General features: G+C 36.3%; 2 protein-coding genes across 2 annotated transcripts in view; both read left to right on the top strand.

Annotated features, from left to right (window-relative positions):
- The first annotated feature begins 871 nt into the window (after positions 1 to 871).
- Positions 872 to 4,180, top strand: bola3 (bolA family member 3). Its single transcript, XM_035394893.1, has 4 exons — positions 872 to 1,034; positions 1,356 to 1,482; positions 1,878 to 1,966; positions 2,162 to 4,180. Exons 1-4 carry the CDS (start codon positions 996 to 998, stop codon positions 2,225 to 2,227), a joined length of 321 nt encoding a protein of 106 aa, XP_035250784.1. The 5' UTR covers positions 872 to 995; the 3' UTR covers positions 2,228 to 4,180.
- A 1,167-nt stretch (positions 4,181 to 5,347) lies between these two features.
- Positions 5,348 to 13,847, top strand: part of LOC118214785 (synaptic vesicle membrane protein VAT-1 homolog-like) — a 32,139-nt gene continuing 23,639 nt past the window's right edge. The window contains exons 1-4 of the mRNA XM_035395010.1: positions 5,348 to 5,758; positions 7,558 to 7,687; positions 9,585 to 9,800; positions 12,197 to 12,339. Coding sequence (XP_035250901.1) covers positions 5,544 to 5,758; positions 7,558 to 7,687; positions 9,585 to 9,800; positions 12,197 to 12,339 — 704 coding nt within the window. The 5' untranslated portion in view covers positions 5,348 to 5,543. The remainder of the gene's footprint in view (positions 5,759 to 7,557; positions 7,688 to 9,584; positions 9,801 to 12,196; positions 12,340 to 13,847) is intronic.

Genomic DNA, 13,847 nt, shown 5'->3' on the forward strand with positions numbered 1-13,847 from the left:
TGTGAATGCCAGGGAAGCATAAACTAGGCATGATACGTTTCTTTTGTGATTAATTTAGAGCGAATAAAATTGCTTTAAAGCATTTTTAAATGATTGTTGCAGAATAAGAAATATTCTTGATTCAATAAAATATTTTGGATGAAAGGCGTAGTATCAGTGAGTATTTTCATTTACTGTTATTTTAATAAGAAGAATAACAAACGTATTGTTGCTAAAAAATAATCAATATTGGTGATGTTCTGCTGCATTCTGAATAAAACATTTTAATGCATGCCATAAGCACCACATATTCACTCTGAATTGATAAGCAATTCCTCATTATTGTTATTCATTATATGTCATTATATTTTAATGATTATTTATGTGCCATTTAGATAACATAATATTGTATACACTGATATAATCTCATTCACAAACCTAAGAGATGATCATTACTTAAACCATTAGCCACACTAATAACTTGATCTAAGTGGTTTGTAATGTTGATCATCTGTGACCAATTTAAAATGTTTCAAGCCATTAGCAAGCAACAGGGTATTTAAGATTTAAGATTTTGCTCCATGTAAAGATGGGCTTTGCCTCAGTGTACTAAATGACTTTTCTTCTGTAAAAACTTGTGTATCAGTTAAATAGCATAAATTTCCATACTACAGGGTCTGTGTAATCAATATAATGGCAGGAATACAGTTCATATCCTATTAAGCAAAGTGAGGAGGTTTACAAAGTAATTAAAATGTTTTATTTCGATGTGGACAATCATTTGGGAAATATTGGTATGGCGCATTTACCCTCTTGTACAGTGGGTGGCAGTAATGCGCGTCCCTAGTGAAACATTTGCCAAATTAAATTGAAGAAGAAAAATACGTCATATTTGTGAGACAACGCAAGACATAGGACATGACTTTTTAAATGGATCTTACTGAGAACGGATGGACTGTATTCATTAGTTTAATTTATTTCAGTTTAAATATTACTTTTGCCACCACCTTAACATCATGATGATGTCACTTTCCAGATTTCTTCTAAGAAATGAAGTAAGTTTAAAACGTAGTTCGTTAGGCAGTCTATTTAGCTAGCTATGTTACAGGTAATGTGACAGGAGTAACGACTGAATATTAGGTAGCTACGTTAACTCTTCACAATAGTATCAGCTAATAGCACGCTAGCTACAAGCTTACCTGGCTGTTATAGAGGCGTATTTGATCAGTGTCATGTCAGATTTGATAAGATCAACTACGATAATAGCTGCCTGCTTATACTGTAACTAACTACTTACCATTATGTTAATTAACGTCATGATGCTAACGATGCTTTATTCAGTACTATTGTTACTTACTCACCAGTTATCTTGACAGTATGTTTTAGGATTTAACTGCGTGCAAAGATTTATGTCATCCCGAACGAATGGAGAAGTCAGAATCACACAAATCCTAAAAGAGAGCTTCCCACAAGCAACGTCTGTTAAAGTCGTGGATATTTCTGGTAAGTATGGTTAACCAACATCATCATTTCAAATAACTGGCTCGACGGTTGTTAAGATGCGATTCCTTTTCTCTTAGTATTTCTTTTAAGAAAAATACATTGGCTTGGAATTATTCAATTAACATTTGTCCTATAACTTTGAAGAATCAATCACGGGTTACTTTTTTTTAAATGGCTAAGTTTGGTAAGTTAGTTTTAGTTCTTGCAAAGCTCACCAAACTATGTAGGCTAAATGAAAATAATATTGATTTTAGTCTCTGGTCAAAGGATAAAAATAATTAATTGTCTTTGAATGACCCCCAGGCATTGTGTGATAATACATGATGCCCTCTAAAACCATAACGAGTATGTATAAGTATGTATATCAAACGTGATTAAACTTGTATGTTTTCTAGGTGGCTGTGGAGCCATGTATGAAGTACATATAGAATCAAATGAATTCAAAGGAAAAAGAACAGTGCAACAACACCAACTAGTGAACCAGGTGATGTTGCACGTTCTTTAATATTATATGAACATAACTGGGCGGGGAAAATGTCAGATTTAAATTTGCATTCAAAAGAAGTGTATAGTATAAAGGCTGGGGAAATTGTATACAGTTGGATGTAATTTATTTGGGGGCTGGTGTTGGGGGTGCTGCTTTAATCGATCATTGTCCATATTCTTATTTCTTCTACAGGCACTTAAAGATGAGATACAAGGGATGCATGGATTAAGAATATTCACAGATGTTCCCAAAAAGTAGAAACAAGAGTTCATTGAGACAGAAGAAACTGTTGATTTGACCAACGGTGGAAGACCTCTGACGGCATTAAGTAAAAAGCAGCAAACCCCAAAGTACCTCTTTCTATTAGATAATGTGTTAATATTACAGGCAGCATAACACGATGGTATAACTCTAAAGTTGTTTGTTCAGTGACAAATGAAGCATTTCAGCGATGAAACAACAAAAATAATTACACATTTGCCACTCCATGACTTCATTTTGTAAATAATTTAAAATGCATGTATGCATTTTAAAAGTATGCATTTAAGATTAATCACACATTTGTTGCTCTTTATTTTTAGTTTTAAAGTTTTACAGTAATGCTATTGGAGTGTCAGTTCTGTCTAAATGCAATCTACTAAGAGTCGCCTCTGTAGAAATGTATATGCATAGTGTAACCAATAAGACAAGAATTAAACTGAACACTCAGTCAAAATGTAGTATTTCATGACTGATGTTTAATCACTACTTGACAGACATCTTCTCAGATGTGATCAATAACATCCATGTTTGTTCTTCCAAAGTACAATCAAAGTAGTCTCCAAATTGTGAGAGTTGAGTTGATTAGTAGATTAACAGGAAACCATGTGTTAAAGATGTTGTAATTGTTTTACTGTCTATCTATTTGTTTTTATAACATTTTTCAGACATTTTAGCAAGTTTAAAAAAATTTTTTTCCCATTCTTTAGAACCAAAATAGACATGTCCTTTTTTCCAACTCTGAAAAATAGGCTGTCTGTTGTTATTCTTATAGATTTTGACAACTGTGCCAGAGCATAACCATGAATGTCACACTGTTTTATTTCTAAATTTAAATGAAATTACTGTGAAACTATGCACAGCACTACAGCATCTTGCAAGTATGCAGTTTCCCCAATATTGTCACAGAAAACACTTGCCTTTATTCACCATAAGTGCTGGAGTTCTCACAAAGTACATGTGAGATCCATCAAAAAGTGCACAGTAAGCTGAAATTCCAAAGAGCTTGAGTGTCATAACGTAATAGCTCTGCTTCTCCATTGTGAATTATCTACAATGGCTTTAGGAGCTCTTCCCATTTACTGCTGTAGAGACTACTGCATTAACTTTAAAGACACGCAATTTCTGTGGAAGTCCTTGTACTCTGCACATGAAAGTTCAAAAAAGTTGCTCCAGCTTTTATTGGCAAATTAATACTCGACTATTCTGCTTGGTGTGATCTTGTTGTACAGTGAGCTTATTCATATGGCCAGTACAGTACCTGGTTACACCACGAGGTGGCAAAGTATTCCTGAAACTTGGTTTTGACTAATGGCATCCTCAGCCAATTGAAGAGAACAATGCCAAACTAAAATGTTGTTTTCTGAGTTGTGCACCACCTAACAGTGATTTTCTGAGATGGAAAAACCACACAACGTTTTTCAGCTTTATGTAATAAATTCCTTGAGGAAGACTGATTGTAATGGGAGGCCTAACACTGAAATTTTCTCCATTACAAGTGGACAGCTACTGTGCAAAAAGAGGTGAATTAAGGACTCATTCCCAGTTTAGCTGAATCCAGAGGAAGTGAGCCAGATGGAATAAAAGCTCAGATGATATAAAATGTAAATGGATATATTTCTGGCACTCCATGATCAGAGTTTCATACCTCTGGGCTAAAGTACTGGATAAAGCACCTCAGCTGAATTGAAAGCTTAACTTCAAATAAAATGATAGATTTCTAGGGCATAACTTTGAGGGGGACGTTTTAACTAGGAACTTTAACAGCTTTAACAACTCTGTGATAGATGCATCTGTATTGGTTACTTGCACAAATACTACGTGTACATGGATTCATTGATTCTAGGATGTGGAGCCATTTAAGACTGAACAGCTGAACAAAACTACTTACCAAAACGTTGTTCTTGACAGTTGAAATAAGAATGAAAAATAAAAAGTTAGAAGGGTCCACTATTCCAACTGTGTTCTTTTCTTCATATTCGCTTATGTCTCATCGACTACGTCGAAGTAAATCCTCTCATCATAGGCCTACTTCTCAATCGAGAAAACGGAATGGAAGATTGGACTAATAATAAGTAACGGTTGTGTGCAGCTCGTGCATCCACGTCACTTTCCAACTCTGTCTTTTTTATCAGTAGTCCTAACAATTTTAAAGAAGTTTTTTGAATGGTGAAATGATGAGCAAAAAATGGCTTTTGTTTGGCTTCATTTGTTTCCCCATTTTCAACATTAACAAGATGTTAACGCCTAAATTGACGCATACGTCAACACGTAGCCTAGCCGGTAGATTGGCTGTGATTGGCGGAAAGTCCATTGATGTGTCAACTGAGGATATAAAAAAAGGCTATATTGAAATAGCCTATTAGCCTAACAAACACGAGATAAGAGGATTTGTGCTCGACATGGCTTGGTTTATCCGTCAATGGCTCACATTCTATGGCTACTCATTTTATTTAAGCTCACTTCTGTAGCTTAGGTCTATTTTTGAAAATGTTTCCCCTCAAGTGAGGCCCTCCACAGTGAACATTCTAATTTATTGAGTTTTAACTCTATGTAACATTGGCTCCTGCTGCCAGTTGGGGCCTAGCCACAGAACTGAATAAAATCAGTTATGTGGGCCTAGAAATTCCGTTTTCCTCTTGACTTTTTAGCTATAACTAGCCCGTCACTCGCAACAGTGCAGCATACTATGGATCAAGGGCCCCCCAATATGGTGACGCCGTTGACTTTTTGTTTTAGCTTATGAGAGTTGTCATGGAAACATTCTGGCCAGATTGCAACACTTGCTATGCCCACCACGCGGTTACATGTAGCAAACGCATAGAAAAGAATATTAGCTGCAGAAGCAGCAGGCACAGTATTGTCTCTGCAGCAGAGTTCTCCATTTTTAATATACTAAAGTAACCAAAAGCACTATGTTCTTGAACATTGTAACGAAATATCACGTTCTTTAATTCATTGTGTAAATGTATTGTAATGATTTTATGCGATCCGATGTTTTTATTTTATTGATTTTTTTTACAGCGTTTAAATAATAATCTAGACTACCATCCATCAGCTGAAGTTTTCGGCTGTTCTGTGCAGCCGAGGTAAACCAGCATCTCAATATTTTCAGTAGGCTATCCAATCACTCTAGTGCACATTTATACTCAGAGTTACGGTAAATAGAGACCACAGAAAAGGCTAAAAATCTGTTCAACCATTGCCTGCTGCTTGCTGCGTACTGAGGGGGACAACCACTAGCGTATTGGAAGCGACACCTGATACTAGGCGAAAGAAGGCATCGCTTTTAGAGCATCTCAGGAAACCTAGAGACATGGCAAAAGAGGGAGTGGAGAACACAGAGGAGACGCAGCAAATGATAGAGAAGAATGCTGGAAAAGAGCAGGAAAACCTATTGTCTGCATCAGGCACTAAAGAAATGCGAGCCGTGGTATTGACTGGCTTCGGGGGTCTCAACAAACTCCGGGTCACCAAGAGACCGATGCCAGAACCGCAAGAAGGAGAAGTGAAAATCCGTGTCAAAGCTTGGTAAACGTTCATTGACTGTAATTGTAATTGTAATTGGGACACGTTTGACACTTTATTGCAGACAGCTTACAATGGTCTTCTTCCCTTAAATCTAATTTTCTAACTTTTTATACGTTGTGCACGCTGCCACTTCTGGACCGTTCTTGATTGGCCCAACGTTATTGCAGTAATTTTCTGGGCAATGTAGCTCGCTGTAGCGGTATTGCATAGAAGGCTATAATGTACATTCAGCAAGGTATTAAGTTGTAGCTTGCAAATAGGAGTTTGTGTCATGAAATGTCTAACATAGTTTGTAAACAGAACGCATGTTTATACCTATAATGTTTAATTAATCATTATCGTAGGCCTACGTTGTTTCATTCAACTGTTTTATTATAGCCCATAGGAAAAAGGACTGTGGCTAGGCGGTGCCAGAAGTAGCCTAATGCATAGCATAATTCGGTATTACAGAAAATTCAAATCAACCGAGTCAAATGTGGCTTTTACATGTAACACTTTATGTGTGTGTACACCACGAGAAGTCATATGCACTGTTTCATTTACATGACATATCGATCTCTTTCACCCACACAGCCACAGGTGCCTGAATGATTTGCGCAAAATCTGCAGCTAGGTGCATACAACACTGAAATGTGGCGACAATAGACGATCTGCGACATTGAGTGTACTGTCGCTCCTTCCTATTTGTGTGATGAGTTTACATTTTCTTCTCCAAGATGATTCATAACACAAGCTTTTGCCCTGTTGCAGCTGTTTTTTTTTTCTTTTCTTCATATTTTAAATTTGCATGCGGGTCTCAGTAATAAAACGAGAACTTCGTCTTTTAAACCTCCGTATATTTGAGAAGTTTTATTTGTATGCTAGCATTAGTACTATCAAGAGAGCTGTCAGTTTAATGTATTTAAATATTAGACCTTTTGTGTCGATCATTAGTTTTATTAATCATCATAATGGAAAAACGCGATTACATTGTATTGTAGCGTAGAGATTTAGGGACAGTAGCAAATGGTAAACATGGTTTGATTTTGTTATCTTCTGCAGTGTTATGGGTACAGTGAGATTATGTCCTCTCCTCAGTCAGGGACCTGAATTCTTGAGAGATTGGTGTGGAGCGAAACACACTGTTGGCTATTTATTCATATCCTCCCTGTACCAGATTTAATTGACTGTGACCAGAATGGTACTCTCCAGCCCCTCAGCTCTCCGTGTTAGGGGGAGCTTGGGAACACACTATACTCCAGTATCCAATTTATGCTTCATCTCTCCCACCCACTACTTCACTGGGAACAGATACAAAATAATACAGCCTGACAGCAGAAAAACTAGAATGCATTGCTTTTGTGCTTTAGGCTATAAAAGTGTGATTTCATCTTTAATCAACCTCTTGAAAAATTCAGGGGTTTGCTATATATTTTATTCATAAAATAGAGCATTAACATATGCATTCTTTTTTGAAGATTTGTGACATGAACCAGAGTGTCCTTGGAAGATACAGCATAGTTGTGCTTATTTACTTGGAAGACAGTGATGACCCTCAGCAAGTTGATCTGCTCTATGCTTTGTTATGAATACTAAACTAATGGTGCACATAATTAGGCACACCACCAACACCATTCATTTTGCACGTCTCCATGTAACTTTGAATTAATTGTTTTTATAATGAATATGTGTAGTTTCCAATGATACTTGCTATTTAATTTGATATCATTAGAAATTAATTGCTTGAGCACAAGTAAAAGTGGCACACAGAAAGAAATTTGATAGTGATCACAATAATAATGTAAAATTTCATTCTGCAGTGGTTTGAACTTCCTTGACTTGATGGTACGCCAAGGAAATATTGATAACCCACCCAAAACACCACTTGTCCCCGGATTTGAATGTTCTGGAATAGTGGAAGCAATGGGAGACAACACAAAAGGATTTGAGGTCAGTCTGAACATAACCTTCATGTCAGTTTCACACAGTCAAGTCATCAATCTGGGGCCATTTAAGTTATGGTGGGTTCATAAGTAATTTAGAAACATACAGTACTCATGAGAAACTTGAAACCAGTAAATTCAAATAAGAAAAGGTCAAAACCTTACTTGTTTCCAATTATTAGATGCTTGTTCAATGTTTTTCAGCGAACTCACCTGATTGGATTAATGATCACAATTATGAAGCAGTAATTAATTGATGGACATACTTAAAATGATTCATTGCCCATTATATCCAAAGTAAACATTGCTATGATTCGCTCAGTTTTATTACTTCAGGCTCTCAACAGACAATATTTTCTTCTTGGTTTAAAAAATGGTGTACATCTGCCTAATGGTGCAAGCAGATAAATGGAACAGAATCCTTAGTAATCCATGAAACACTGAACACCCATTTGGGTATTCTTTTGAAATAGGAAACCTAAACCACTATATTATTAAGACAGTTCTACTAAATATATACTCTTAACATGAATGAAACTCAAATTAATTTAAATTGTCTGTATGCCTTTATTGTCCTCTCGGTTTATAACAGGTGCCATACTTGTCTCAGCTATGGATCACATGAAAGTTGTTCAGTACTGACAATGCTATTGCCCTTTAATAAATTGGCAGGTTTCAGACATGTCTACCTTTCCTAAACAACTTTGCCCCACCCTTGTAAGCCTCTTTATTCAGGTTATGGTGCTGAATATTTATGATGGTGATTCAGACTTCAGCATAGGATGAGGCCACAGGCTAAGCCGTGACAATCTATCTATTGTAACCGTTTAAGAAATGTCATTTGCATCAGTCATTCGTAACCTTAACTTGACCTGACAGAGTGTGCATATTAATAGTGTTGTCATGGGTTACCAGACAGTGGAAAGGAAATGAATGCTGATTTTTCTCCCTTATAAACATAGATCAGTCAAGGTTTTCAGGTTAGGGATTGAAAACTATTTTTGAGAAAGTGCCAATTAATAATAATAATAATAATAATAATAATAATAATAATAAATAACAACAACAACAACAACAATAATAATAATAATAATAATTTTATTTATAAAGCACCATAAAGAAAGATGTTAGGTTATACAGAAAAAAATTATGGTAAAAAACAAAACAATAATAAAAATATTTTTTGTTTAAAAAAGAGGGGAGTAAATGTATGCATGTGTATGTGTGTGGTTAAATGTCTTACATGTACACTTTAAATATGCCTTTCAAGCTGTCAGTACACTGTTCTCTAAGTCAGCATCTTATCAAAGAGGACATGTAACATCTTTTAGTAACAAATATCACCCTGAAAGAGAATTTGACTTTGGTTTTGTAAAAAACAAATACCATACTCACAATGGAAAAGGAGTGAAGACACAATATAATATGACTACAAAGAGATAACAACTGTAAGTAGTAGTGGTGTGTGAACAGGCCACAGAACACAGTAAAACAATCTGAGTAAATATATTATTTGCATAATTTCGCTACCTAAATTCCAGCTAAATTATAATTTATGAAGTAGCCCTGCAGAATTCCATGCTTTCAGGTAAATGTTATGCACGGCAGTATGGAAACAATTGATTCTAATATATACCAAAACAGTCTCTTGAAGAAGGTGGAAACAGCTTTTTTAACGACAGTATTTTAAGGTAAATTTTAAGCAAATAATTGAAGAAAGAAAGAATAAACAAATAACAAATAAGTTTATTCATTTTCTGCTGTGGAAGCTGATTTCACAGATAACTTGTGTCCTCTAACTTGTTTTCACAACACAGCTACCAGACCAGGTGAAAGGCACCTGAAAGTGGCCTTTTTTTGTTAACTCTTCCAATCAAGACCATTAATATTTCAACCCATTTCAGATAGGGGACCGGGTGATGGCCTTTCTGAATTACAACGCCTGGGCAGAGGTGGTGTGCACACCCCTGGAGTTTGTCTATAAGATCCCAGATGACATGACTTTTCCTGAGGCCGCTGCTTTCCCCCTGAACTTTGTGGCCGCCTACATGATGCTGTTTGAGATCGCCCATCTCCGGGAGGGAATGTCCGTGTTGGTTCACTCAGTGGGAGGAGCTGTGGTAAGGCAGCCCTTTGGAAAATGATAATGCTGGAGGTTATCATCAGTTCACTCAAATCAGAGCAGAGTTGTGTTAGACAAATTCTGAGTTTAAAAAAAAAAGAAACTTGAAATGAATGGTGCTGATGTTATATAGATAAGATAGAGACAGCTGGTATCACTTTGTGAGAAACCATTGCAACTCATAGTCAGAGAGGCAGCCAGCAAATAGTATGAGCTGCAGCAGATAGTGATTTGCATAATGGTGTTACCATGATTAAATGTCAGATCAGGAAACAATGTGCTGTATAAAATGCATAGTTTAAAAGATGCTTTGTCCTGCAATGGATATCGTGCGCAATATGTCAGGGGCATGTCGTGCCTAATAAAAACCTAGCCACCTAGTTCAGTACAAATATACATTGACATTGAATTTTTGTTGTTTTGGCTCTGTACTCTAGCGCAATGAATTTGAAATAAAACAATGAATACGAGGTAAAGATTCGGACAGCTTTGATTTGAGGGTATTTACATTGATATTGGGTGATCCATGTAAGAATTACAGCCCTTTTTATACACAGTCCCCCATTTTATGGAAGCAAAAGTAAAGGGGCAATTGGCAGCTCAGTTCTTGGCCAGCTGTGTGTGTTTGTATCAGTAGCTCATGCTCAAGAAGGCTAACAATAGGCCAAGAGTTGCTTTGAAGTGTGCTATAGCAGAACAGGCCTGTTAATACGGCTGATCTTACTACCTGACTTTTACAGAGAAGTCATTGATCTCACATGTCACTATGATGACAATATTTAGCATACGTAATATGCAATTCAAAAGATATGGGGGAAAAAAAGACCAGACATAAGATTTAAATGTAAAAATGTGCTGAAAAAGTGTTAGTGCATATTACTGAATGATTTATAGAGTCCATTCAGCATTCAGTAATTATTTGTATTTGATGGAATTCTTTTGATTCACATTATATTATAATGACAGGACACTCTTGTCAACAGCGACTTACACCGTAGGAGTGCACCCACCTGAGTTATGTTAGCAGTAGTGGCAGAGCTTGCTGACTGTATTCTGAGATGTTGACATGCATTAGTATTTAAATAATTTACATGCATTGCAGCGTTGCAATCAATCCGTAATTGAACTGAGAATTGCTGATAAATTTGAATTGAAAATGGTGATAAAATAGAGAATTTGAATTTGAATGAGAGGAAATTGAATTTTTTTCAATAGAATTGCAATACCTAATGTATGTCATTGTTCAGTTTAAACAATGTTTACTTTGATGTCAGTGGTATATTGTTACAAGGACTATTTCTAAAACAAGTTTGAAACAGTTACTTTTTAATACACATCATTATGAATCATTCTTTTCATTTTTAGAAACAATGTAGCTAATTTTGAGATAAGTTTGGATGTAGTCTGATAATTAATGTGCATTTTATTCAGCATTTGAAAAAGGCATTTCTCAGAATTCATTACTTAAAAGATTGCTAAAGAAAAACAATTGATTACTGACTGTTTCACAACACCATTTGACATCTGACCTCTAAGTAATATTTTAAATAATATTGGGATTGTTTTAAAGTGATAGGTGGTTTTGTAAGCTGCCAGAGGTAGATTAATCATAAATGGGTAGAGTTTATTTTAATGTCATTGATTTAAATTCCATTTCCTTTTATTCCAATTCAAATTCCAATTCATGGATTGATTTCGAATGAATTCCAAAATTTTGCATTTACTTCAACTCTGATACTTTATTTACAAATTACATTCAGAAACAAAAACAATTTAATATGAACAAAAAAGATTCATGTGAAAACAAAAAGATGTTAGGATTATTGGATTTTTACAAAGAACCATGATGAGCTGTGCAATCTATTTTAATTAGCTGGTTCTACAGTAATATTGCCTGGCAATAACATTTCTGAATAGGTCTGGTCTGTTCTATTCAGTTCCCCAGTAATTGTGCAGCTTTTCTTCTGAATAATGAGATGGTGTTGTGATGTGCTGTCCTTAATTATTTAAGAGAACTAGCAGCTTAAATACACTTTGGGGACGTTCCTCACAAACTGCTAAAATGTGTAATTTGTTAGCCTGCTGTGACATCACGGTTGTGATTTTGTGGGATATACAGCAATTGTAATGTCTGGCATGCACTATACATATATGTAAATTTTATGCATGTGTTGGCACTTTAAAATGTTGTACAAAGTTAGGTGCGAAAGAAGGGATCATGCCTTGCTGTGCTCATTTTCTGTTGTGTGTCAGGTGCTCATCATTGTTCTGACAGTGTTCTACAGTGACCAAGCATGTATGAAACTGTTTAGAATGTTAGCAGGTGGGCATGAGATGCTGTGCAGTCTTCGGAATGCACAGACTGGCAATGACTGGTGTGTTTTTTTTTTTTAGGGACAAGCTGTTGTTCAGCTGTGCTCCACCGTACCCAACGTCACAGTCTTTGGAACAGCTTCTCCCTCCAAACACGAAGCCATTAAAGACTCTGTGACTCACCTCTTTGACAGAAGTGCTGATTACGTGCAAGAAGTTAAGAAGTAAGTACTGATGCTATTTTACTGTGAGTTAAATTTAGGCATGGCAGCACTGAGGGAGTTACACAATGATATGAAGAAACCCATTCAATGACAATGTGAAATAATTTCAATGTATTATCAATGTTGATGGATCAATATTCATGCAGTTACTTATAGATACAACAGCACTATGTATCATATAGGGCAATAGCCAGTTTTAATATATTTCTAATTAAAAATGATTCAATTGCTATTACAGTAAACATACACATTGGACTAAGTGCTGTAAATATTTATTTCATTCATTGCCTAGATTTCTACAGTCCTTATTGTTGTTGTAAAATCACTTTTCATGTCCAATGATTCCACAAATCATACTGTGGCAGAAGTAGGAAGGAAGTAGCGGTGAATGACGAGACATACACTGTGGTTGCACATGAAGAGTCCAGCGTTGATATGAAGATGGCATTTGGCATTTGTTTTTCTGGCCTTAAAGAGGCACTGGTCTCTATGGCAACATAAAGCTCTGCATTGCAAATAACCAAGGAGTATGGGTGAGGTGCCAGCTGGTTCTTGACGCCGATAAACCTGAAACAGGCAAGGTGTGGAGGTTATGCAAGGACCTGGTTTATTCAGTACACAGATCTACTGTGCTGGAAAATATGGTGCTTTTCATTCTTCTGGGACATTCAGTTCTGCCACTGCTAAATGCTTAGAAGTGTTTAGTCGCAGAAAATTTAGACCATACAAAGACCATATTGACCTCACTCCATAAAGCGATGTAAATTCCTTACTGTTCTTTGAGGAAACCTGTGCACCTGAATCTCAGCTGTAAAGCAGTCTAATGATACAATGCTTTGGCAGTTAAATGACCTCGAGTAGCAGAGTGGTGGTCTGGGAAATGGCAGTGTTCATGAAAATAGTACTGTCAGTGCAATGCGTGATTTTCTTTGTACTTATTACAGCTACTGCTGTGTGCCCTTAATGTACTCTTTGGGTATTCCATTGGTCCATTGGTCTTGTCAGTTAACATGAGGTCAAACTGATTCTTAGAGGCTTGAGGTCTTACTAAAGGGTGAAATGTGTAGGAAGAAAAGCACATGCTGTAGATGCAATAAAAAATGAATATCCCAAAGAGGGAGATTAATAGGCCTTTCATCTCTGTGGCCTTGCATACCACCTGGGATCAGGAGGAAAGTCAAATTAAATGGCTCTGAAGTCAGCCGTCTTACAATAGGCATCACAAGACTGTTGAGCTGTTCAGCTTACTGGGCGGCCTCAACGCCACACAGACTGCTTATTCATACCAGAGTCAAATTGTACTGTAAGTACTTAGAAGAGCACTGCTTCTTCTCTGTGGAATGCCATACACATCAGAATTCATTGGCTAACTTGCGTAGGGCCTATTCACTTCGCTTATTACCGGTTGGAGATAAGGGCATGAATCAAATTAATAGTATATATGATCCAATCATACTACAGTAGTTGGAGTTATCAGGTATAATTTGAGTCAACTGAAAACAATTTAA

The sequence above is a fragment of the Anguilla anguilla genome, chromosome 16 (genome assembly GCF_013347855.1).
Source record: "Anguilla anguilla isolate fAngAng1 chromosome 16, fAngAng1.pri, whole genome shotgun sequence".
Taxonomy (NCBI): domain Eukaryota; kingdom Metazoa; phylum Chordata; class Actinopteri; order Anguilliformes; family Anguillidae; genus Anguilla; species Anguilla anguilla.

Bases quoted from the DNA above. Each gene is read 5' to 3' on its own strand.
- bola3 (XM_035394893.1), top strand. From the start codon at position 996: ATGATGATGTCACTTTCCAGATTTCTTCTAAGAAATGAA. The intron at 1,483-1,877 runs GTAAGTATGGTT...TATGTTTTCTAG, and splicing joins TAAAGTCGTGGATATTTCTG to GTGGCTGTGGAGCCATGTAT. The intron at 1,967-2,161 runs GTGATGTTGCAC...TTTCTTCTACAG, and splicing joins AACACCAACTAGTGAACCAG to GCACTTAAAGATGAGATACA.